The sequence below is a fragment of the Python bivittatus genome, unplaced genomic scaffold, assembly GCF_059951505.1.
Source record: "Python bivittatus isolate LINGU-HERP-01145 unplaced genomic scaffold, Pbiv_v1 ctg000310_np1212, whole genome shotgun sequence".
Lineage (NCBI taxonomy): Eukaryota > Metazoa > Chordata > Lepidosauria > Squamata > Pythonidae > Python > Python bivittatus.
This window is the reverse complement of record NW_028277054.1, coordinates 12,264,225-12,290,698: the sequence shown is the minus strand read 5'-3', so window position 1 is coordinate 12,290,698 and position 26,474 is coordinate 12,264,225. Positions and strand designations below refer to the sequence as shown.

The 26,474-nt window shown below is 43.0% G+C and overlaps 1 protein-coding gene across 2 annotated transcripts; it reads right to left on the bottom strand.

The window, feature by feature from the left end:
• Window positions 1-48: 48 nt before the first annotated feature.
• Window positions 49-26,468, bottom strand: TCEA3 (transcription elongation factor A3). 2 transcript variants are annotated; one of them, XM_088140125.1, is made up of 13 exons: window positions 26,080-26,466; window positions 21,646-21,708; window positions 19,294-19,399; window positions 18,437-18,566; window positions 15,698-15,769; window positions 11,407-11,463; window positions 10,500-10,580; window positions 8,941-9,018; window positions 7,544-7,704; window positions 6,564-6,619; window positions 4,725-4,880; window positions 2,550-2,768; window positions 49-1,898 (listed from the first exon to the last, which is right to left on the bottom strand). In XM_088140125.1, exons 1-13 carry the CDS (start codon window positions 26,146-26,148, stop codon window positions 1,890-1,892), a joined length of 1,257 nt encoding a protein of 418 aa, XP_087996251.1. In that variant the 5' UTR covers window positions 26,149-26,466; the 3' UTR covers window positions 49-1,889. The 2 variants fall into 2 exon arrangements, with proteins under 2 accessions (XP_087996251.1, XP_087996252.1); XM_088140126.1 differs by lacking the exon at window positions 15,698-15,769 and having other exon boundaries at window positions 26,080-26,468.
• Between the last annotated feature and the right edge of the window lie 6 nt (window positions 26,469-26,474).

Below are 26,474 nucleotides of genomic sequence, written 5' to 3'. Positions count from 1 at the left end.
AGCAACTGGTGTAGGAATTCCCATATCCCAGAATGAACAGACCACAAATGACAGGTGAGCATTCACAGTTTACTGTTTTCCATTGGGCATTTGGTTTGGACAATCCTAGTACTTGCTCTATATGGCATGAAGTCATTTGAAAATAAAAGGAAAAAAAACAGTAAAGTAACAAAAGAGGAAATTCCTCATCATGCAATAGCTGTACACATTTCTTTACTAGTTCTGTACCTCCAGGTCAGAGGCAGAACCTCAGCAAACTCTGACATCCCAAACACCCCAGCAGGATTCACTTGTTTGCTCAAAATCCTTGATAATTTCATAGCAGAACAATAACTGGGAAATTATCTGCCATGCTGAATTATATTACACCCCCAACACGACAACTAGGGCTGCTTCTCAGGTCTAGCTCCCTCCCTACAAGAAGATATCCATCTTTCCCAACTTAACTGCCCTCCAAAACATGGACCCAGAATGCTTTGCAATAGCTGTGCTGGCTGGGGGATTCTGCAAGTTAAGCCCACATAGCAACTGGATGCCCAAGCTGAGGAAGGCTGATCAGCAGGTCAGACTAGCCACAGATCCACCACCAGATACCCTGAAGGAGGATTCATAACTGCCTTATGTCCAGTGACTGGCACCCTTTTGTAAAATAGGTATCCGAAGAACAGTGGCCTATTCAAAACTAGCCTCCCGGTGTGCTTGGATAACCCTGAATCTATCGTGGTGCTAGTGAATTGGTTATTATGACTTGCTTTTGTCTTTACAGTGACAAAAAGCAGGAAGGGGCAAGTGGTGTCAACTCTTGGTGCTAGCAAGCATTCTTTACATCCAGGTTCAACCTGTGCCCGTAATCTCCTGTAAAGGATTCCAGGAGCGCAGCTTTGGAAGAATGTGGAGTGACAATGCCAACCAAAGGAGATCAGTGCTTGGATTTAGCCTATATGAAAGTCACAGGACAGGAAACAAACATTTTGGTAGCTGATAGCGTATAGTCAAAAAATGGGAAGAGAAAGTACCTGGGTTGATGGTCTTTCTATTAAGGTACAAAAAGTCTCTTTCTTGACATCTGGTGACCTCTCTCTTGCCAAAAAAATCCACCCCAACTTAGCAAAATAAACAAAATAGGGGTGATGGAGTCAAGGTTGGGTTAAACCATGGATGGAAATATCAAGTGGATCAAATTCTAATCCATCCAATTGAGGGTTGAGTCTCTACGAATCTTCTAATAGATGCCACCTTCTGGCAGCAAGGGAGAGGTCTGGCTATTGGACTCCTGATTACAGAGTCAGAACTGTGTATATCCCATGCTTCTTTCCTTCTTGCTGCTGCTGCTGCTGTTGTTTTTAAACATTACTTACGATTTGCCTCAATAAACTATACTCTTTGATTTGAATAAGCTGCTAATCACCAAGCGAGGCCCTCAGCATCCATGTTTTCTTGACATCAGAATCTTCCTCTGGCTTTGGAGACTTCACTAGACATTGCCCACGCATGCACTGCCAAACCAATCTTTGCAGCCTTGAGAATGGAACATTTACATTTCCCAAAACAAAAGCAGGGAGCAATCCACAATCTGTGGCATTCTATGCTCAGTATTAATGTCTGCCTTTGCGCAATATAACTGCGGAACACACACAGCCCTCCCAGTAAGGGCACCAATATATCACCTGAACTAGTACAAAGATAGGATTCTCTTTAAGTAATTCATCCAAATCTATTGCATTTTTTTTTTTAAAGAGTTCTGATGGGGGCTGAAACTCCAGCACTTCAACCTTGCCGGCTGTTTTCTTGTCCTGCTTCTATTTCATCAGTTCAAAGATTCTCTTATCTCTTTGGCTGCAACAGGAGAGCATCTTCTTCATGTAGCTGGCATAGGGGCGCAAAGAGCGTCAGCAGAACTGTAAAACAAAGAATGCTTTTTTGAAGAATACAGGCTAATGCAAGCCAGATGTTTTGGCATTCTGCACCAGAATACTGAATTCTGCACCAACAGGCAACGTAAGTTGGGCTTAAGCCAAGCACCTTATGAAATGAACAGGGTGTTATGGCCTCACACCTAGAGATATGTAGTGTTTTGGGGAGGTTTGGGGCTCGGGTGCTAAACCTCTAGGTGCCTCCTTCAAAGAGCTGCCTGTTTCTTTGAGATTGCACAGTAACGCCAACACGATGCTTCAGAAGGGGTGGGGGCATGCTGCCAGCGCCTGGGAGGTTTTGCTGGGATTGCAGAGTTACCGCACATCCCAAGGAAAAGATCCAGCTTCTTGAAGACCACACCACCTCCAAACTATCTTTGCCACGTCACACTTCGTACGATGCGGATACAAAAAGGCAGAGGTGGTGTCGCATTGACACAATGCTGTTTGGGTCATTTACTTCCCTCTGCAGAACCTCCGATTCTGCGTCACGTCTCTTCAGATGACAGCCACGAAGGGGGGCAGTGTCTTGCCTGTTCTGCTGCACAAGCTGCCCTTGGAGGCTTTCTGGCCGAAGGGCAGATGAATTACCTAATCATGTGCTTAAAGCATTTACAAGCAACAAATAATACAAACCTTCCAGCGATTCCCGCACTCATTACAGAGCACGAAAGTGGTCATGGGCTCATCGGCGCTCCGTGTTTGCACCTGATTATAAGTGCAGTTCTTTTTCTTACATTTTCCGCACTGGAAGAGGTCGGTGGTTGTACCTCCTGTCTTCGCCATCTGATGCTCGCGGATAGCTTCTTGGGTCATGGCATTCCTTAGCTCCTTCAGCTCATCGCTAGCCATTTCCTGCAACGCACAGCAGTACCACCGTATCAAATGCAACAGGGCCAGTTTTGTCAGGCAGGCTTCATCAAAGTGAAGTCTTGCTGGCCTGTGATGGAATTGTTTGGTGAAGGCCGTGCTCAGGGAGATAAGCATTTCCTTAGCCCCCAGCAGGAGCGTGGGAAGGTTAAGGAGATGAGGCTGGCACCGCCCTAAGGAATTCATGGTGTTTTGGCTTGCTGGCTTGGGAAGTTTAGATTCAGTCTGGAGAGATTCTGTCTTGGAGGTGGAAGCTAATAAATGCAACAGAACTGTATCTGCACTGTCTCGGTGAGTTCTTTGGGCTGAACCTGACATCAGTCTCTCCAGACTCAATCTAAACTTCCCAAGCCAGCAAGATTCCTTAGGGTGGTGCCAGTCTCATCTTCTTAACCTTCCCACACTCCTGCTGGGGGCTAAGGAAATGCTTATCTCCCCGAGCGTGGCCTTCATCAAACCATTCCATCACATGGCCCTATTCAGTTCTAAGGTTAGTGGGTGCATTGGCACGCAAGGCTAAATCTGGTTTTAATCTTGGTTAGAAGTGCTTGGGGGGATGATTTTGTCTGATACGTGAACCTGGTTAGTCGTGGGGTTATGCAATCCCCAAAATGCTTACTTTAACTAGGTTAACAGTACTGTATGAACACAGCCACAATGTGCAAAGCCCTTAATTTGTGGGTTGGACTTGAGAGATTAAAAGACTTAGCTCCATTGGGCAGCAAGAAAGAGAAATGGCTGAGCTTCCACATTGTGCTAACCTATAATGTGGTTTGTTTGGTGTTTGGCTTCAGCTACTGCAGCCTGTTTACCGTGATTTATGGCACAGATGAATAGGTGTCCAGCAACAGCTGTGATGACGTCAATATGATGTCTCATGCATCATGATGTCATTTTGGCAATGATGTGAACCACATCTGTTTATTTATGACACTTACAGGCCACCCCAATCTGTTACGACTCTAGGCAGCTTACACAATACAACAATAAAATACACTAACAATATCTGATACAAATTGATGCAAGTATGCAATTTGTGTCATTTGCATTATGATAACGTGGCACATATAATGTCACCTATCCTCATATTCCAACAACCATACTTAATAGATCTCTAGGTGGCTTGACATGTGACCCCAGGTCATCTATTTTAGTTATTATAGAGTTCACATAGTCAGTTCATAGCAGTTCTTCAGGCAGCACATAAACATGTAAGCCACATTTGCACAATATCTGGGTTAACAAAACAGAATAGCTGGGTTCGCATAACATGCTATGCTCAAATAAACCATGTTTTGGCTTGACATAATGACCTGGTTCACACAACATGCTAATAAGACAAGAGCTGGATTTTCTCATGGGATGCTGAACCACAAACTGCCCAAACCCATTTAGCATAGTCTAACTTGTGTGTTGTGTAGTGTAATGCTGTGGTGTAGCGTATAGCATAGCATAGCATAGCATAGCATAGCATAGCATAGCATAGCATAGCATAGCATAGCATAGCATAGCATAGCATAGCAATCTACATAGCAGAGTAATTTATTTGGTCAATGACCAGCACCAAACTTGTTGTGTGAACCCAGATGTGCAGTAATTCTTATATATTATTAAAAGAACTGCTATAATTAATTTTTTAAAATGCATTTAAAGACTTAAAAGATAACCAAGCTTAACAAGCAGATATTTTAAACTCTGATTTACCAGATCTCGATACTACAGACTTTGCACACAATGAAGTCAATTTCCATGACAATTTCCATCTTTTGCATAATGATGTCATCATTCAAATCATGTAAATTGCCATGATGATGCCCTTTCTGATTTAACAGACAATCAGGAATAACAGACCCTCCCTCCCCGGAACTGATCCGTTAAATCAAAGTTTCATTGGTATCATATAGGCCTGAGAAAAACAACACGCTGCCTCTTTGTACTGACTTCTGCCGTCATCTTTGCAATTAGAGCAGGCGGGATGGCTCCACACAGCACATTGCGACGCAAACCAGGATTCTTGGGGTCTTTCAGGTTGCTAATCCGGCTCCTTACTCGGTTTCGGTATTTCATATCTGTGCTCTTCAGCTCTTGGAAGATATGTGGCAGCATTAAGGAATAAGTGGAAAAGGAAGAGCACATGCAGAAACGCGCATTTCAGAATTCCTGGGGTGGTTTCTGCTTCCTCACCCCACCTTTCTGCTCCAAGGATTCCCCCCCCCCACCCTGAAGATGTATTTATTTATTTATTTAGGGGTATTCCTCTGCCAACTAGCATGGGGATCCAATGGGGGCTTGCAGCACTGGGGGTGATTGGTGGCTGGAGAACGCTCTCTCCATCTTTTAACTTTGTATATTTTGGTAAAGACTTTTATCATTTTTTTATTGTTTTTTTACTTGTAAGCCACCCAGAGTCACTTATACAGGGAGATGGGCAATGTATGCATGTGATTAATAAAATAAAAATAAACAAACAAACGAACATGGGATCTTGCGGATTCCTCCATCTTCCGCACAGATGGAACGGACCTGCCTACCGCAGAGACTGAGAATTGCCCTTAGTCCTAAAACCTGGGTACATCCTTTGATATTTCTCATTAGTCCCATTTCTAATTATGCCTAATACATTCCCAAAGGAGCACACCTTTCGTCAGAAGCAGGAGGCATGTAGTTCCTACACAAAGTAAAAAATAAAGACTCTCTCAACTCAGACCCTGCTGACCTCACCAATACATCCATTCAGTTTATCTGGCTACAGTACTGTAGAGAAGTAGTTTGCTATTGCCTTCTGAGATTTTTCCCCCCATCTTCACAGAACAGCCTAAAGCCCTGAGTTTTCCTGGTGTCTCCCACCCAACAACTGTCCAGGTCTGAGCCCATGTAACTTTCTTTCTTATTTTTAAGATCAAACCAGGCTGCCTAGTATCAGACTTCACACCAGAGACATCAGAAAATCTCAGCTGTGCAAGAATGTAGCCTCGCTTTCAATAATCAGCTAACAGCAGAAGCTTCATATACTCCACAGAGCTAGGCTGGCTGTTTTACTGCAGACAAGACAGCAGTCACATATATGCAGAAAGTCTATCTGCTCACTGCAGAATACAGGAATCAAGATGCATATATATATGTATGCATGTACGTCAGACTCAGGGTTTTACATCTTAAGCCATTACCTCCTACCCTTTAAAATCAACAGACTTTTGGCTGTTCTTGTTCCCCAGCCTTGAACATCAAAGATATCCACTCCAGGTTGACCTAACAGTTCTGTCTGGCCTAAACATCGTTGGCTCCCACCTCACCAGTTTCAACCCTTACAGCTCTCATCTGCAGAGCTACACAAGACAGATCTTTTTCCATTGGTCGGCCCTATCTCCTGTCCTCCGTCCCATCAAGCGTGAACCAGCAGAGCTGCTACAAGATACCCAGCAGAGGAGAAACGCAGGTGCTGGTGTGGTACTAGAGATAGATGATACAGATTTTTCTTCTAGCCCCTACAGAGAGGAATACCTAGATATAAAACACCATTCTAGAGTGGTGAGGAAGTCCCATCTGTTCTCTTGGTTTCTTTTACAGGGACAGATTTCAATGCAGATTTCCCAGACCCATGTTTTTGGCCTGATTTAAAAAAAAAGTTCAAGGAAGCACCTCTTGAATCTGTACAATTCAGCAGCTTTTGTTTTCACCTACCATGGCAACATCTATCCAATATTTGCATAAACCTTTCCCAACCTGATGTGTTCCCCACCCATACTAATAACCAGCAGGCCCGAATATCAGAAAGATATGATCTTCAATCTCAGCTGCCATCTTATCACACTTGACCCCAAATTCCTTGTAATCGTCTTTGATGATGATGAAGAGGATAAAGAAGAGGAGGAAGAAATGAAGACGGGGAAGGAAGAAAAGATCATTCAGCACAAGCAGGTGAATCTCAGTTTTGTGTCCAACCACAGAAACTGTACTTCTATACTTACATAGTTTTAAAAAAAATGGGTAAGATAATTAACTTTAGTATCAGGCAGACTTTACTTACAGAAGGCCCATTAATATCAATAATGCCACAAGCAGTAGTAGCAGCAGAAATAGTTGCTTACTTTTTAAAGTGAGCTTTTTAACTGTAGTTAGTTTTCTCCGCTGTATTTATATGGATCAGAAGCATCTGCAGGATCTGATGCTTTCATCAAAGTTATGAGCATCTTGCCATAAGCTCTGTCCCTTCCATACCCACGTGTGACGTCATGATACACACACCAAGGGGGCAACGCTTACATTCTGACAGCACGATGCTCTTCTCATTCTTTTCCCCCTTGACTCCCCCTGCAAATGCCTCTGATTTGGACTTGCTTTTCATTTTCTTGTTGCTCTTCATTTTATCTTATTTTACAAACTGTTTTTATCTGTCAGTATTTTTTTTTTTTTGTCCTTCCTTGGAATCTGTATTTTTTGCTGCTACTTGGTCTCTGACCATAAATAAAATTGCTACTTCTGCTACTATCAATCAACCTATATCAATAACTCAGGTAATGCCTCTGTATTTATGTAATCCAATCAATGTTCATGTACTTCACACATCACTGGCTTGATTGCTTCTCCTGTTTTGCATTTCCTCAATCTTTTGCCATGCAGGTATCTCCCACCACAATGGAAGCTGGAGATAAAAGCATCTGGATCAGAGTTCCAGGTCTAATAGACTGTAAACTCCTTAGGTCCCCATGACTTTCCACCTAAGTTAATTCCTGAATCCCCCAGGAAGTTTTGTTTCTCACCATCCATTTTCAGGGCTGCAGAGACCATCTCAATACACTTGTCTCTAATGGAGTCTCCTGTCAAATAGCAGGAGGGCAAGAAGCAGACAGAAGTCCCAAATGTTGGCGTGACTGGACTGGCTGGCATCCTGGGAACCTCACCTCGAGATTTGTCATTTGATCTGAGCAGGACAAGAAGTGAGATTTTTGCATTAAATGAACAATGCAAATACTATCATGATGAACGCTTTAAAATAGCCTCTTCAAAAGCCACCCAAGACTGTTTGGGATCATAGAGGTCAAGAGCAGTCAAATTATTTTGGCACCCAGGGCCAAAACTATGCTACTCACCTCTCCCTTCCCTAGCTGCAAAGATCCAATAGAAAGACATTAATTACTAATTGTTTGCTTTCTTTTCTTGAAACCTGAATCAGCAGGCTGAGCAAGCTGGTCCCCTTGCTTGGAGGACCAGCTTGCAGGGCCAGTTCCAGGCTTAATCTGGGCTGTGTTACTTAGACTTTATGCAAGGACTCATGTGGTTAATCAGCATGTTCATACAACATGCTTTAACCAGGTCAGGTAAAGATTGAAGGGATGTATTTGCACAACATACCAAGCTTGGTTAGCATGCATTTCCATTCCATCTTTGGTGCTTAGCTTACAAATCCAGCCTGATTGGTTGCACTGGTAAACCCAGCAAATGGGTTAAATGAATCTCCAGATTACAAGTTTGGTATGAATCCAGCCAACTTAATTGAAAGCCAATACTGCATTTGCAATGGCATGAAATATACCATTCCTTTTCTCTCTCACACACAATATTAGATCATCCCATGGAACACTTGTGGACAATTCAGAAGAGGCAAAAATGAAGGCTACACAAGAAGCCACTTGCAAGCAGACACAAGCTATGTCCTTTGCAGAAGGACAACCCTCTATCTGAACATGTCCTCTGTTTAAAAAGCTGCCAAATTCATATTTGGTCTATGAGAAAGGGATGGAAGACATGATCTATGGAAGAGCAGCCAGAGGTCTTTAAGGAGTTTATACAACAGAAGAAACTGTCCATCAAACTGAGTAGGCACCCTGGTTACTTGGCCACATGATGAGATATTTCATGTTCCTATCTAAGCATCAGTACTTTTTTTTTCCAAACATAAATCTTTACCCTGTAAATATCTTAAACTACTTTTCCATGATCTATGACTGGAATAGCAGCTCCTGGAGAGAAGCAACTGAAGAGGGTTATTGCCTGCACACTCCTTTTGGTTGGCCTATCAAACAATGCCAATTGGCAATTGGATCCATTTAATTTTTTGGCCTGATCTCCATTCTTATATCTCAAGGTTTGACTGTCCTTTATGTATCTAGTTTATTCTGTTTTTCCTTTGATTTGGAACACCCCCACCCAACAATACCTTTCATCTTTGCTATCCTCCTTGTTTTTATGAGATCCAGGAGACGACGCCACCGGGTTGGAGCTGGTAGAGGCTCTCCTAAAGAGGATACAGATAAGTGCACCATAACGAATACAGGTCAGATCATGATAATACAAAGAATTTCAACTAAATCCCATATATAATTCAAGATCTTTGCTCACATGCTGTTTATATTGGTATTTGAAGGGCCTGGCGACCTCAGTGCTCTCCCTTGATCACATGATGATGATCTGATCTTGTTTCCAGTCAGATCTTTCCCTGTGTAGATCCAACTAATTTTTCCTACCAACAGGGTCCTGTCTCAACAATGAAGCATTAAAAATATACTGTACTTTTCCATTCCTTTGCAGTGAGATCAAGTCAGGTGACTTGAAAGGGCTGTGGACTGTGTGAGAAGGTGTGGATATACTCTCTGCTTTAGATTACTGGCCAGGAGTGGGACATCCCAGTCATGCTATGGACTAGACATTGACCAATCACTGGCCAGAAAAAGCAGCACCTAACCCAAGGGACAATGAACATGGGATGGAAGTCCCAGTCTCAACAACCTATTTTAGGCTGGCTATGAAACATTTCGCCCAAGGTTTAGCGGGGGCTTGTCTTTTGTAAGTCTTTAACAACTGCACTGATCCCACAAGCTTTTGGTAAGGACAATGGGCCTGGGCTGTTACGGTAGGTGAATTTTTTGTTCGTTTATAATCTTGTTTTATTCTATATTTTTCTTGTTTGTAAACAGTCCTGTTGGTATAAATAAATGAATGAATGAATAAAACACTATGAGACAAGCCCTAATATCTCAATCAGTCTAAACCTGGTCTATAGTATGCATATTAACCAATCCCCAAAAGCATTCTGCAAATTTTAAATCAGTATATATGAAAATGACAGTGGTTATATGTAAGTTTCCCTAACTTATTGCCCAGATACATGCAGGTTTGTACACGATTATTCCAAGCATACACTTTTTGGAGGTATAAAACTTGGGGGGGGGGGGAGAAGAAGAGGAATGCATTTTGTTTTGTTAGCAATTTTCACCAATAGATGCATTTCTTATACCCGGTGTGATAAGCAAAGAAATCGCTTCAGACAAAAGCTATTAGTTCTTGTGAACGCCAAGTTCACATGCTCCTGAATATGTTTTGGGGGACTGTATCATGTGGCTGAAAAGGTGATCCAGCATGAAAACACATTCCTAAGGAAACACAGATTTGCCACTGAAGCTATCACTCCAAAGCAGCCATATCACATCAACATCCCTTTTCCATTAAGGTTGATGACCTCCATGCCTAATCCTTATCTAGCACCACTTCCTGATGATGGTTCCCAGAGGCTGTGTTTGACTCCGCTGAAGCCTTTCATCAACCAGAATCAAAACATCATTTTTCTGAAAACAGATGCAATATAAAACTCGTCCATGCTAACATATAGGATCTCATCTCCTCTAAGGAGCAGAAGAAAAGTTCTATCTTGCCAGACCAATAGAAGCGCTGCAGAAAGATCAGTTAGGTGGAATTAGCACAAAGGATGTGTTAGCTTACTTGTACACTGACAGTCTCTTGGGAGAGGAAGAAGCAGCAGCAGCGGTGGAGCTGGAAGATCTTGAATCTTTGGAGTCCCTCCTTTATAAGGGAAGAAAAAGAATGAGGGGCGTTGGCAAAAGATGCAAACATTGTTAAACGTCCTTGGTACACAAGCTGCTTGAGGCCAGGTCAGACTGTCTGTTCATCCAGTCCAGTATTCTCAACAATGGCTGGCAACTGTTCTCCAGTGTATCAAGCTGAAGTCCTGCAGATACTGCGTGTGTTCCATTATGGACTTCTAGAATGTCCAACTTAATTTAGCCATTACCTCATCTGCTCCTCCCAACTGTATTTCAGTACTAGAACCACAGCTAGAACTAAACCAGAAGGGGGGAAAAGCTAGTGGCTGAACCATAAATTGAGTCTTTTGACCCATGAATTACACTTCCTTTCCATCAATCCAAAGGCAAGCCATATGTCATTTCCTGCTTCTATTTGTCTACCAGAAAGTGTTTTGCATGCAAGAATCCTATTCAACCCTCTGAAAGCTTGGAATGCTGTTGGTTACTGCATTACAAGCCACTAATTCTGGCCACAGGGCTGGGAAGGGTAGATGGCCAAATATCTAGATTGCAACTTCATTACTACATAAACGACCAGCCCTCATTTAGTAGAGAGCTAAAGAACAGTACTGCAATTACAAATTCATTTATAATGCAACATTTGCATACACAAACAACAACAGTTGCTGTTGCTATTGCAGCAATGGTGGGGGGGGGGTGCTCCATGGATATTAATTTGACTGCAGTCAGCTAAAGGAAGGTTCCCCTTTTTCCTTTCTAATTGTTCACTTCTTTGCATCTTTAAGAGCCTTCCTTGGTGAACAGAAAAAGTAGGAGCTCTCCCCAGAGTGCAAAAAACATACCTCTCTTTTTTGAGCTCCAAGTGTGACTTTTGGGAAGTAGATGCATCCTTGGGATCTCTGCATGGTGAGAACAAATGTTAGACTGTGTTACATCTTGGCTCTACAATACCCCGAGATGACTTCTTTGATGACATAATGAATGACTGCTGCCTCAGCTCTGCAATGCATGGCCATAAGTCATTCCTCAGTCAGTTTTCTCTAGATAAAATAGGATGATCGCAGAATATCACTCTTCCAATGGCAAAAACCACTGGAGCATAAGACAAGGAACTTCAAACTTATTTTCCTTTCCTGCTCAGCTTTCTCCAACCTGGATGCCTCTACAGGTGTGTAACAGTTGGTTCCCAGAGAGAAGCAGATTCAAGAGCTTATGTAAGCAGCTGGTTGCAGGCTTCTGTTTCGGTGAAAAGATGTGCCTCCCCACCGGATCGCGGGAAGGCTGTTAGAACAAACATCTCCACCCAAGTGTACATGGGGATCAATGGGTTCTAAATGGGAAAGAGTTTGGTTGCTAAAATTCTTGAAACGTCTTCTGTTTCATCTCAGTCAGCCTTGCTTGGAAGACTTATTTTCAGTTTCAGGCAGCTGCCAGACAACCTGAAGATAGACAGGACTATAACTGGGATTCCCTGGAGGAGTTCTAAACTAAACTTTGGAAGATTGTGTTAAGGTTATAAAGTATTTCAAGAACTGTTCTATCCTGTTCTTTCATCCTGAGAAAGGATGTTGAAGATTCCCCACCCGCCACATCCAAGCAGAGGCCATTATTTCTCTGTGATTGTGCTTCCCTTCCCTTAGAATAGCCTCTCCCTGAAGGTGAGAATACCTACTTTTCCCTTATTTAAGAAGTCCATTTAAACAGGGCTGTTTGATAGACCACTTGGGAAGTGAAGGTTATCACAGAGATTAGGGGCCAAGAGTCGAGCTTTACTGTGAATTCTGATTTCTTTTTTTGACAGAGTTTATGATCTGCCATTTTTTATTGTTTCAGCCTTCTTGTGAACCCCCCAGGAGTCTCTCCGGAATGCAACAGTTTATACAAATTGCAAATAAATAAAAGATGAAGCTGCCTTTGCTTGGCAATCATCTGGCGACCTCCTGGGAAGTTAGATGGATGCTGACCAAGGGTATAACTATTTCTGCAATAGCATCCCATTTGTTTTGATTAAGCACTATAACACACATCCTAATAAGGAGCACACTTTGACCCAGGATGTATTTAAGTGCACTGCAGGCATTTAAGGAAGGACTGGGCAAACATCTCTACTCATAAGCATCGGGTGTGAGGAGGACAAGCAAAGTAAGTTGTGTTATGACATCGCGATGCAAGCTTTGAACTTCTGTACTGTATGGAAGGGCGGAGTTTGCATCATGACATCATGGCCTGTGTGGCATCATTTTTCCATCACCCTGGCTAGTTGTGGACATCAAAGTCTATATGAAATGTGATGGAATACAACTGAAGCAAGTCAATAAACTGCATTTTGTGCTACAGATCCTACCTAGAGCCAAGGATTGGATCTGATGTCATCCAAGATGTTTTCCCATTTCTACAATTTGGCAAACTTAGAAAAACCTGCGTGACTGTAGTAACTTTCCCAGCTTTCAGATGTCAACTTGACACCAAAGATGCATGTGTCCTCTTTAAAAAGAAGAGGTATCCGAACAAATACCCAGAGTTTCCGAAGTTTATTTTTCACAGGTGTAATGCCTGCACAAGAAAAAGTTTGAAAGGCTTTTTTCTTCACATGAAAAGATGTGATGAAAACCGCATGTGAATAAGGCAAAATAAGTAGGTCTGCTGGTAAAATAATGGGGAGGGGATAGAGAGAGAGTTTTCCCCAGAACTATGTACAGAGTTTAAACTTTTATGAAGTTACAAGTCAAGTGAAGTTGCTAAAAGGGGGGCAATAAAACATACAAAGTAAACCAGAGAGCTGCGGCATTCATCTTTTAAGTTCATACTTACAGAGGACCCTGCATTGTGCTTAGAAAGGGCAATCTATATTATTTATGAGCTTCAGTAGCAACGCAGCTGAGAGATGAATACCCCATAAGCAGGAAAGGCACTGAGTCTCTCTTAATTTTGAGGGTACTGGCAGGCCAGCCTTTTTCTTAAAATACAATTCCTACTTAATGGGAACACAATACCACGTCTCTCTGCATCTATAACGCGCCACACTTCAACAGATAGTTTTGCCATTGTCAGAGAAGAAAGAGGAGTTTAAAAAATCACGAGGGTGTAATCACCCAGCACGGCATAGGCACAAATGTTTCTACTGCTTTTTGTTAAGGATGGGTAACTACATGCATGCCCAACAGGTGGCAGCACCTCTTGACCCTGCCTGTTCTCAAAAAAGCTAAGCGGGGCCAGATATGGTTAGGATTTGGATGAGAGATCCTTGAGCTATCCTGCGGCTAAAGGTTAGACCACTGTTTTTCAAATTATATTCCTGATGGGGTTGTGTGAGAGACCATTGGAGGAGGGAAGGAAGGAAGGAAGGTTCCATGGCCTGAAAAGTTTGAAAACCCCTGGGCTAGATATCCTGGGCAAATTAGTTCTGTTGTCAAGAAACGACATAATCACCAGAGTCAAGCATAATTTGTGCTTAAAAAAAAAATTGAGTATAGCACACACTACAAGCCACCATAAAACATGGCAATTACAACAGAAGCAGGATTCTATGCTCCCATTTTCAGGTACAGTTATCCCTATTCGTTTTATGCACGTCTGCACAATAGTGTATGATGATCAGGAACTGTAGAGTTACACAGTGAAAAAATATTCTGGGGGTAAAAAACATGATCAGGAATGCCTGGTTCTCAAATCTTTTTCTTCTCTACTCCATGGGTGTCTGGGAAGCAGGGGCCAAGTATAAAAAGTATATAATGGTGGCATGTGTGTGGCCTCATCACACATGTTATCGTTTTGGCATCATTGTCGTTTGTGGCAGACCCCACCGTCTGCCCCTGAGATCCAAGGAGAACCTAGCAGAAAATGTTCTACAAGTTTAAAACCACCATACCAAGGTTAATATGATATTTAATGAAAGGGCAAAATGATGTACCAATGCAGAAGTGTTAATTCATGTAAATTGCCATCACTGGAAAGAAAGTCATAAAGTTAATCTTGGAGGAAAAACAAATGAAATATTGAAGGAGAAATAGCAACGGAAGAACCACTGGGATCTGCATCCTGTACCCCAGAGATATTAGGGAACTGAGAAAATATTCAATAAATTGGCCTCTTTGGGGTTTTTTTTTGTTTTGTTTTTTTAAATTTGTTCAATTGTGTCCGATCTCAGAGACGGCCTGGACAAGTCCCTGCGGTTTTCTTGGCAAAGTTTTTCACAAGTGGTTGGCCGTTGCCTCCTTCCTAGGGCTGAGAGAGAGGGACTGGCCCACGGTCACCCAGCTGGCTTCATGCCTAAGGTGGGACTAGAACTCACAGTCTCCCGGTTTCTAGCCCGGTGCCTTAACCACTACACCAAACTGGCTCTTGGCCTTTTTTTACTCAACCTATATATCCACCTCCTGCTAAGCAGCAGATGTGCTATAAGCTCTATCTAATAAACTTTGGAGGGACTTCTCAAAGTCATCAGCTCAGCACACCTCTGTCATCTTTCAAAGAGTGAGTTAGCTGAGTCCAGGGACAAATTCTGACTCACATGCATTGAAGTGGAAATTAAAGAGGCTCTGTGGCAAAATAAAACTAGCATTTCTCCAAGGACAAACAAGATCAAGGAAGAGACATTTTTCATCTGAAGAAACCTAGACATTTTATTCTTATCCCGAGATAAGAATTGATCTAAAGGGCTAATAATATTCTTTAATTCAAAATACTGGTTTTTACTTTTTAAGCTCTAAACCAGAAGAAGGTAATCTTTTCCAGACTGGAAGCTGCGTTAAAAAAATTATTTGCAGCTGCAAAGAGCATATCTGGTAACATAGTAATATCATTGGATGGGCAGAAATATTTCGGCCTGTTTGGGGAGGATTTGAGGGGAGTTAACAGGGCCCATTGTGCTGATGAATGTCAGTAATGCCATCTGGGGTGCTCTGGGGGCTGCAAAATCAATGGGGGGGGGCGGTGAGGAAAATAGTCTCTGGCCTGCAGATCTTGCCACTTTTATCCTAAATGGAACTACCACCTTTAAGGCAACATTCCTACTTTTTTCCCCCAGAAGCTTGCAACTAGGGAAGAAAAGGTCTTTGAATGCGCAGGCATATCTCATTCCTTTTACAACTTTTTAAACTTTTCATAGTTACATTTCCAATGACAGGGCAGTACCTGTCTGGCTTGGAGACCAAGGAAGAACTACTCTTCAGCATTACCTCCTGTGGGGTGGATTTATTCAATTTCCTAGAAAAGAAGACAAAAGGAATGATCAAAGAACAACTGTGTACTTGTTGAGCAGGTCTGAATTTTGTAGAAATTTTGTCTGAATTGTAGAAATGGAAAAACTTTGCTCCTGAATTTGAGAAATTCACACTTCTCTTTCAGATGTCTTTGGGAAGCCACAAAATTTCAAGTTTTTCTCCCCAGGTTACAACGGTAGCTTACTGATCAAAACCTGGTAAGGTACTCCTCACTTAACAACCATTCATTTAGTGACCATTTAAAGTTACAATGGTGCTGAACAAAGGGACTTACAACCGGTCCTCTCACTTACAACCATCACGACACCCCGCAGTCACTGATTGCAATCTGGGCACCTGGCAACCAGCTTGCACTTACAATGGTTGCAGCGTTCTGGGATCACGTGATCGCCATTTGCAGTCTTCCCAGCAGGCTTCCAGCAAGCAAAATCAATGGGGAACAATGTGATTTGCTTAACAACTGTGTGATTCGCTTAACGGCCACGGTGATTCACTTAATGAATCTGCTGCAAAAAAGGTCATAAAATTGGGTGTGACTCACTTAACAACCGCCCCGCTTAACAATGAATTTTCCTATCCCTATTGTGGTCATTAAGCAAGGTCTACCTGTAGTGTGCCTTCCATCTGAATTCAGGTAGAAAAAAAATACAAAATTTGCAAAGGCTCTGAGAAACTTTGTACATTTGAAATTGTAAATCTGCTCCATCACCACCCTGAAAAATGACCGTAGCCATTTTTGTGATGCCCTTCGGCCAATGCCCTGCTATCTGCAATCCCTGCAATCCCTGATCACCCACAATTTTTATTTAATAATAATGTCACTGCTTGCTAACAAAAAAATTGCCCAGCTCTGCTTTAAGGCAAGGCGGCGGCAAATATCAAGCTAGTTAAATCTTTTTTACTAAAACTACAAGATCCAGCAGTCAAATGCAAAAGATATACACATTTATGAAACCGTCCAATTCGCCTCCTTCAATCCCCCATTTGAGGGTCCCTTTCACCATAGTCCAAGCCTACGGATTTGATTTCTGCACCAGAATTGAGCTGTACGCACAAGTATTGCTTAAACCACTCCATTTCTTGTGTTTTCTTTTTTCATTCTTTTCAACAGTCTGATGTAGATGAAAAGATATTTTGTGGTCAGAACGATTAAACAATTAGAGCTTTATGATCCATTACAAATTACTCAGAGATCTACAGTACTTGTAACGCTAGAGTTAGTCAGCACTTCTGATTTCAAAAAGGTGTCTGTTCTCAGAAGGGTGCCCCCCACAATTGCATACAACTCTGGGAAAGAGTGGGGCTGCACCATTTGCGCCCCCGTGCACCGTGAATCCAATCCAGAGCAATGCGCATCCCAGTTAAATGCCATTCTGCCTTCTCCCCACCTCTTTCCACTTTAAGCAAGGATCTCTAAGTCTTGATTCAGTGACCGCAACATTGTCTCTTCCCCAGCCTGTGCTGTCCAGATACTCTAGAGCAGTGTTTCTCAACCTTGGCAACTTTAAGATATGTGGACTTCAACTCCCAGAATTCCCCAGCCAGCATGCTGGCTGGGGAATTCTGGGAGTTGAAGTCCACATATCTTAAAGTTGCCAAGGTTGAGAAACACTGCATTAGAGTGTATGTCCCATAACAGTCTCTTGGGAACTGCAAGTTTCCATATCAGAGTAGCTTTTCTTATCCAATTAAATTGAATTCCATTCGGTTTAATGGATTTTGCAAAACAGCCCCTCATTGAGGCCAATAGCAAAAACACACTTATCACGTAGTTTGCCCTTCTACAGTTCTGCAGATTGAAAGATCTTCCTCCCTGCTATTGCATTGAGAGATTCAGCCGGGATAAAGCAGGAATGAAAAGATAACAGTGCCTTCTCTGCTCCTCCCCAAAAAGCAGAGTCTCAACCTGAATTGGACCCTCCACATCCAGACATAGGTTGAGTTCACACAACACACTAAACCCTAAGTCTGGGTTAACAATGCCTTGTTTCCACCTCATTTTAACAAGCTAATTGCAGAGAGGGGGTGTCTGTGATTCACAGCTGTCTGTTAAATATGAAGGTACACCATCACAGCAATTTAATTCATTTGTCTACTGATGACATTACACAAAGGGCACACCTTTTGCATCAACGTACGTGAGGGGTGTCAATTGTCACAGAAATACTATCTATTGCAAATCAATATTTTGCAATATAGGTAGTCCCCAGGTTACAAATGCCCAAGTTACAGACAGCCTATAGTTAAGAACAGAACCTATGGTAGCAAAACAGGTTAAATATCCAATGATTCAAGTTAAATACACAATAGTTCGAGTTCATTGCACAATACCACTTATACGGTATTATATAATAATACTGTTCTGGCATACACACAAATTCAACTTAAGGACAGACCTTGGGAACTGAACTTGTTCTTAAACTGGGGACTACCTGTAATAGGCTCTGCCCCAATAAACCATGGTTTAACATGATGGTCTGATTGATGCAACCCGCTTAGACAATGCCTGCATTCCTATACTAAAATGAACCACACATTACTCAACTCTGCTTTCTCAAGTCTACCCAGTATGGTAGTACAAAACACCCCTATGTTAGCTATTTGTTGCACTACTGACAGATTGGTACAAACAGCCTGAACATGCCAATACCTGTCTTCCAGCTTTCCATCAGGACTTTTGGAGACATTCACAGGGCTGGAGAGTGCAGTTTCAGCTTTCCAGCCAGAGACAGCAATGTCTTTGTCATTCTCTTTCTTCCCTTTCTGGGTCCCTGATGACTCTAAAAGAAAAATGGGGCATTCAGGTAGAATCGTAGCCGACTAAATGGTGCAAGTGACATATTCACCCAGTCCTTGGTATTCTCACTGTGAAAAGTGACATATTCACCCAGCCCTTGGTATTCTCGCTTCTGCTGGATTTGTGAGCATTAAAAGCTTTAAAGCAAATTTTTTGTCCTCAAGAAAAGAGAAAGGAGATTGCAGTAAGAAGGAGAAGAAATCTGGATCCCCAATGCTAATGCCCCCCACCAAGTTATGCCATTAAAAACTGTTCTCTTTGTCAAGGAAAAAAAGGAATTAAGGGCAGATGTCGCTTATTTCTAAATCCCTTCTTCTATACAACTATTAAATTTATTCCTAATTTGTATCATTTTTGCCTTACACACTCATGGTTAAAAATAATAAACCCAGAGCAGGCAGGTATGCAATTCAAGTTGCAGTAAGATTAAATTTTAAAAATAAGTTACAATATTTTTTTAAATTACCGTAGATAGATCATCTTTAATAATAGGTTACAGACAGTTTAAAAACTCCCTGATACAGGGCCACCAAGGCAAACCAGAGGAAATGGGGCAGATTAAAACAACTTGCCCAGATCAACTAAGCTGGAAAGGGATTCTGTAACCAGGGTGCCAATTCACCATCTCCTTCACACCTACGAATTCCCCAGTTCTGCAAAGACCAGTTGGCACGGCTGAACACCCACAATAAGAACTGCTAGATTCTTACCTAACAGCCTCTTCCAGTTCTTGATAAGGAGTTTAGCCAATGTCACCACTTCCTTGTCCGAGCAGTGCTTACGCACCGTGTTGACAGCCACACCAATTTTTGTGGTCTGAAACAAAAAGAAGCGGGATTAGCATTACTGGAACAAATGCTTTGTGGGGAGAAAGATCTCAGGATCCCCATTTCCAAATAAAAACAAGAGATGTCGAAGAGGATGGGGAAAGACCTTTCTCTGCTCAGGACACCGCATTTCCTTAATTCCTCCCCACCACCACCACCACCGAAAATGATGGGATATCATGTACCCAATTTATTTGCTTGCTAGTTTGATCCTTTTGTAAGCCCCCTCAATCGCCAAAGGGACACTAGGTGACAAACAATACATTAGAAAGATCCACGTGTGTCTGTGGGGAGGAGCGGGTTGTCAAAATCTGCACAGTTGGGTGTGACTGTTATGAAAAGGGACGGGGTTTCATTTGCAACACCGCTCTCGACATCTTGCAGATTCTAGTGCTCTCTTGCAAGTAGCCCTGATTGAAACCAAGCAAAAAGAAAACAATAAACCGGTTAAGAAAACCAGTATTAAACCACATTGGGGAGTAGGGGGAGAACACCATACATACCAAGGGCCAGCCAAGGTTTTAAAACTTTGGGAGCAATTTGCTGCCAAATTTGGGAGATGTGATCTTCAAGGATAGAATGGGCATAAAATGAGCGTTAAAATTCTCTTCAGGTTCCCTAACCATGCATCAGATCAGAACTGAGGGGTGGGTGGCTTCAAATGCTGGCTCAGCGATGAAGCTCACTGGAGACTTTGGGTCATTTCTTCCCTCTCTCTCAGCCTCCCTCGCAGGGTTGTTGCGAAGATGAAAGGGAGACTAGGAATGAGGAAATCCATCTGAGCTGCCTCTGCAGTTCCTGGAGAAAAGCTGAAATTAATCTAATAAAAGCCAATGAGAGCCTTTTACAAAAGATGCCTGTCTTCCGTGCTGGTTCTGCTCCCAGTAATTTGTACTATCCTTACAGTGACCATATTTTCTTGGAAAAAAAATAAAGGACAAACCTGAAAAAGGGGCCAATCTGAAAGAGATTCATAAAAATTTTAAAAATGGTTTATATTTGTAACTGTTCCGTAGAATAGAAAGAATAGAATGAGGGCAATTGGAGCTTGCTGCAGTTGGCATCCTAGGGGGATGATTAAGGCTAAGGGGATGATTAAGGTACAGATTTTTGTTTGATCATTTTACTGTTTTATGCTTTTATGGTTGTTTTATGGTTGCTGGTTTTACTGCTGTTGTGGGTGGCCATATAAACCTTTTAAACAGACAAACAAACAAACAAATAAATAACTTTGCTTTACCGAGGAAAATTCAAGAGCAAAACCAAGAAAATAATTAAATTAAATAAATCAAAGGGACAGGTTTCTAGAATAAAGGACTATCCTTTATAATAAAAATGCATGGTCATTGTAGCTATCCTGCATACCACTCCGGGCCCTTTTAATTTGCCCTCCTGTGCCTGACATCTCCTGTTAATGGCTGCAACCATGAACTTCACAACCACTTACATCGGAAACCCCTCTGGTGCTTAGTCAAGCCTGAACGCAACTACAACCTGATCCAAAGAGGTCCCTGTAGCCACCCTGGAATTCTCCAGGAGACGATGTGATTGCCAAACAGCAGCTGAGAATTGCAACATTTTACTTCCCCATTCCTTACAATCAGCCTTCTATTTCATCATGCCTCATAATTCCCAGCAACTAGCCCTGATCTTGAATAGAATGGATTTTCATTTGCATTGCAACGGTACGTGAGTTGGTTCCTCAGCTTTTCCTTGCTTTGAAACAATACTCTTACAGGTAGTCCTCACTTAGCAACCGTTTGAAGTTATGAGGGTGCTGGATGAGTGGGACTTACGACAGGTCCTTGGAGTTGCGGCTGTTGAAGTGTCCCTGCAGTCAAGTAACCACGATCTGGGTGCTTGGCAACTGGCCTGCATTTATGACAGTTGCAGCATCCTGGGGTCACATGGTCGCCATTTGCAACCTTCCCAGCCTGCTTCCCAGAAGCAATGTCAACGGGGAAGGTGGCAAGAAGTTGCAAGTCACAGTCACATGATATCGTGCTTAACGACCATGCAGGATTCACTTAACAATGGCAACCAGAAGTGCCGGAATTGCTGTCACTAAGCAGCACAGTAATGTGACGTCACACTTTACAACTGCATCGCTTAGTGACAGAGTGGCTGGTCCCAATTACCATTGCTAGGCCGTATTTAGACCTGTAACACTGGAATGCTTGGAGTTAAGTGGGTTCACATCTACATTTCCCAGGAGAACAGAAGCACCAGCCTTACCTGCAGCAGCTGAATGGTCATGGCGCAGCTATTCAATTTCTTCAGCAGGTCAAGGGCTCCTTCCTAAGAGAGGGGAGTGGGCAGAAAGAGCACAGGAGGCATCATATAGACTTAATTTTCTGTCTTTCTCTCTTTTTCACTCAGGGCAAGTCCTTTTAATGTTCCAAGGGAGCAGAAAGTTCCAGCCTCTGAAGCCAGGAGAGGTTGCGAATGCTCTCGCAAAACGCCATCTTGAGTGCAGCCAGACCCGAAGCGTTCACTTATAGAAGTTGCCCTCCAGCATCTTCTCTCTCTCCTCCCTCTCCCCAGTATTTTCTCCTACACCTGCTTATCTTGATCTTTCAGCCCCCTGCCTCCTTCCCAACCCTTTCGTTTTCTCAGTATTTTCTAAGTATTTCCCCTCGGCTTCTCTCAGGCTCAGACGCCTGGTTGCAAACGCAGGAGGTTCGGGCCTTGCATCAGAATGTGCCAACTTCTCAATCATCAGTTTCTCTTCATTAAAACAATAAAAGCACAACGGCTAACTGGACTTCCCAGCACTGCTCTCCTTCTGCCACCCAGATGCAAATGGCAGGCAAGCAAGGATTTCCTTGTCTTCCTGTCTGGGGAGGCTCCCCTGCAGAGCTGAACATCGGCAAGCGAGAAACTCAGCAGGTCGCAAGGACAGAGGCAGAGATCTGGATTTCAGCTCAGTGGTGCCCCTAATGGTGGTGGTGGAAAACTCCTTTTCCCTCACTCATATTGGCCCTGGAATGGATTGGTTCAAGACCCGCTCCATCACCAAAACAGATCCTGATACCCTTTCTCAGGCCTGCTCGTAACATCTGTCTCAGCAGCAGCATCCCCCATTGGAATGCCTTCAAAGGCCAAAGAGAAACCCAATATATAAAAACTCAACTTTGCCATCTGTCTCTCGCCCAGATTCGATTCACTGCCATTGCCAATCTTCTACTCATTTTGAAAGCCAGGGAAGAGCAGAAATGGGGGGGGCGGGGGCGGTAAAGAGTCAGAAATAAAAAACATATGCTTGCTTTTCTTGTTGTCTTCATGCTGTGTTGTATGAATATCAGAAACGGAAGGGACATTAGACTGGGCCATTTAAATCATGATTGTCTATTCTAGAGATAATTTCCTCAGCTAAAGGCCACAGATTATTATTTATTTATACATACCTCTGTACGTCACCCACTCCACAGATTCCAGGTAGCTTACAATAAAACCGTTAAAACATCAAGACACAAAATATTCAATACATCATGTACTGGCTAATTATACCTCCCTGGTGTCTATTTTTCCTAGACACCAAGAAATTCCAAGGCTGTAGACTGGCTTGGGAAGTCAAAAACTAGGCTGGAAGAAGGCAGTGGCACCTTATTTCCGTATTATTGACAGGAAAACAATAGGCACGTGTCCATGGAATCACCAAGAGCCAAGCTTGACTCCAGGAGATTTTACTTTTTTTTGAAGCAAAATGAAATGAAAAAACATTGACAACACTGCAGCTCTCTCAAGGTCAACTGATGGTTGCTTAATACTAAAGAAAGTTAATGGCCTGACCACCCAGGCTGGCCTTCCCCAAATCAGGAAAACCTCCTTTCTAACCCTGCTCCAGCACAGGACTTTCATTGTGGGAGGAACACTGCCAGCTGTCTACCTTGAGAGTTGAAGGAGATCTAGGAAAATAAGATTTACAGGGAAAAGTTGTTTGTAATCCACCCATGCTAGAACAAAGTTTGCAAGGGGAGTCAAACATTAACTTCAAGGTACAATCTTGCTGCTGAGCGCTCAGCACTTTTCATGCTTACATTTCTGGGATTTATAAGGCTAAAGCCTCTGATCCTAACAAAATGTACTACTTCTATTGACATGAAAGAGCAAAATATATCTTTCAGTTTTGATCTGCTTCTGGGATAAATAACGATAACCAACAGGGGATAAGGATGACAGTAAAGCAAACATGATTCCCATTTCTGAAACATGCCCCATTAAGTCACTAGCCTTTTCACCCATTTTTAATACAGGGCCCTTATCAGGGACACCATTGCTGGTAGATGCCCCTTTGTAAGGACTACAAAACCTTACAAGTGGACAAGGAGTTCTTGTTCTGCTCAACTGCCAGAGTATCAATTTAGTCTCTACTTTTTGCTTCCAGTTTCAAGACATGTCTTTTTAATTGAACCTCTGAAAATGCTCAGTACTGAGCATTTTAAGTGTAATGTAAGACATCTTCCCAGTTTAATGTATTATATGGATTATATAGTTCTTCTAAATTTCTGCACATCACCCTAGTGGTTCTGTTAGGTCTGGAGTAGGTACCAGAGGCCAAGGAACACACTTTGGGGGGGAAGGGGGGAGGCTGGCCACCAAGTGAGAAGGACCACGTTCTACATATAGGGGAGAGTTGATGTTCTGGGGAGGAATTGGGATTTGTTTTTTAAGTGTAATTTGTCTATTTTAGGGCTTTTTTTTTCATATGAAAATGGAAGAAACTGTCTTGGGTTTTCAACAATCATGACTAGTGGGAGTTCTGAAGAGTCCAAAAAGGAAACTTGAGGGCCATGTACAGCCCTTAGGCTACAATTGGTTTACCCCTAGATTAGGCAATAATAACAACAATATCAATATCAGCAACAAAGTAGCCACACCCATTGTGAACAGAGGTTGGCCAGTTGTAGAAGAGAATAAGGTTTCACCATCTTTTCAGGTTACATAGAAGGAATTTCACATTGCATTTATCCAGCAAGTGCCACTGCTGGAATTTGCAACTCTTAATGCTCAGGAACTCTGTCCTGCCTGGGTTTTTTTGCATCTGGCCACCTACCATTTTAGCAATCAGATTTCTAGAAGGCCAAAAAGACCCTTGGCTCACAAATTCAGCCAGCTTCCGGAGCCAAGGAGCTGCAGTAGCAAAAACGGGAGAGACCAAGCAAGCCCAGGAGAAAAGGTGTCCCAGCTATTCCACCACTTGTGGTGGTACCTTCCAGAAAGACAGCAGCAAACATGCCACAGTATTCAACTCAATGTGGTGATCAAGCCAGAGTTAAAGACTGAGTAGCAAAGGTCCAATTAAAAAGCTAACAACTCTTAAGAGTAACAGGTTCCAAATGAGTTTTTAGTCATTCGTAAGGGGGGGGAGGGGAAGGTAGAAGTTGGTGCAGCAATGTTCACAAGTTACAGTAAAAAAAAATCAAGGTGACAACCCAACAGGATGATCCAAGTTCCACCCATTTTTGTCCATTGAGTGGACCTTCAATTGCACCGTCATCTTGACTTTTTTGACAACACCCTGCAGTTCTATTAGTGTAGAACAGTGTCTCTCAACCTTGGCCACTTTAAGATGGGTGGACTTCAACTCCCAGAAATCCCCAGCCAGCTGCAGGGCATGATGGTAGAATATTTGCCAAGTTGAACACTGCCAATGGAAAAGTCTGCATGTAGCCAAGGTCTGGCAAGCAAAATTTGGTGAAGCTCAGGCATGTCCTATTGGATGAAAAGCAGGTCCACCTCCTGTTTGCTGGCTCAAATCAAAATAGATTTTGTGGCTTAATGATAAACCTCTAACATTTTGTACCCATCTCAACTGCCAAGAGTCTTTAGTTGAGTCCTTGAGTGCAATAAACCAATAATCTAGGTTAATGTTATAATTGTTAGTAAAGATCCACTCTACTAGTAGAAGTAGAAGGCCTTCTTCTGCTTCACAAGGGTTCCATTTGCCTGGCATCTTCCAAAATTTCAGGCTGGGTTGTGTCATGCTGGGTTTCAAAGATAGGGGTGTGGGCCACCCCACCTTACTGAAGGCAGATAGCGCACAGCCCCACTTTCCCTCCTCCCTCTGGTATTTCTACTTCTCCCAGATGGATCCCTGCCTTAGCAGCTCTGCGCAAAGATTAAATTTAAGATCACCAGCCTTTGCCAAGCACCTGTTCCCCAAAGCCTTCTCTTCCGGGAGCAGAAGGGTCACAGTCCGAAGGGCAACTGCAGCTTAGATATGATTTCTGCAGGAGTACATGCGGGGGAATGGGGGAAGAAGCAGATAAGCTAAGCAAAAGCCGGAACTGGAAGTAAGAAGAAGAGAAAGTAAGTAGAGGAGAGTAGCGCGATGGGGACTTCCTCAGCCAAGGTTACATGAATGCAACCCCCTCCCCTCCCCTCCCCTCCCCTCCCCTCCCCTGGTGCATTTTCCAAGATGCACGCCTCCTCGCCTTCTGAACCACTTGCGAAAGGCTCGCCCCTCGGAAGGGTGACCGAAAGTAGGAAGCGCTTGAAAAACAACAGCAGCAGTTTACACAAACTCCGATGCCCGCAAAAGCCCGCAGCTGTAAGCGCCTGCCCGCACTCAGCGGCGCAGCTAGGGCAAGAGAGGAAGACCGCGAAAGTGCAGCGTTAGCGACGAAGCCAACCCAGAAACAACACGTAGTACGAGTTTTCGCTTACCGTGTTCTTCCTGGACACCATCTTATCCAACTTTTTGGCCATCCGGATTAGCTCCTCCGCTTGCCCCATGGCTTCAGCCGTCTAAACCGAGTCCGCACGCTCTCCCCTCCGCCCAGGTCCAGAAATACGTGCTTTTATATGTATCGATCAGAGCCCAGCTCCGAGCTGACCCGCCGTTGGGTCTGTTTTCATGACACTTCTGGGTTTCAGGGTTCGGTGTGTTTATTTGGGGAGGAAAGGGAAAGTGCTTGTGGTATTAAAAGAAAAAGGGAAAGTTTTCGCGCTAACTACAAGTTTGACGGGGGGGGAAGAGAGAAAGCAGGAGAAAAGTGGGAGCGGCGACCCAAGGGCTTATAAACGACTGCCATGCAGTCGAAATAGCACCCTGGGACGAG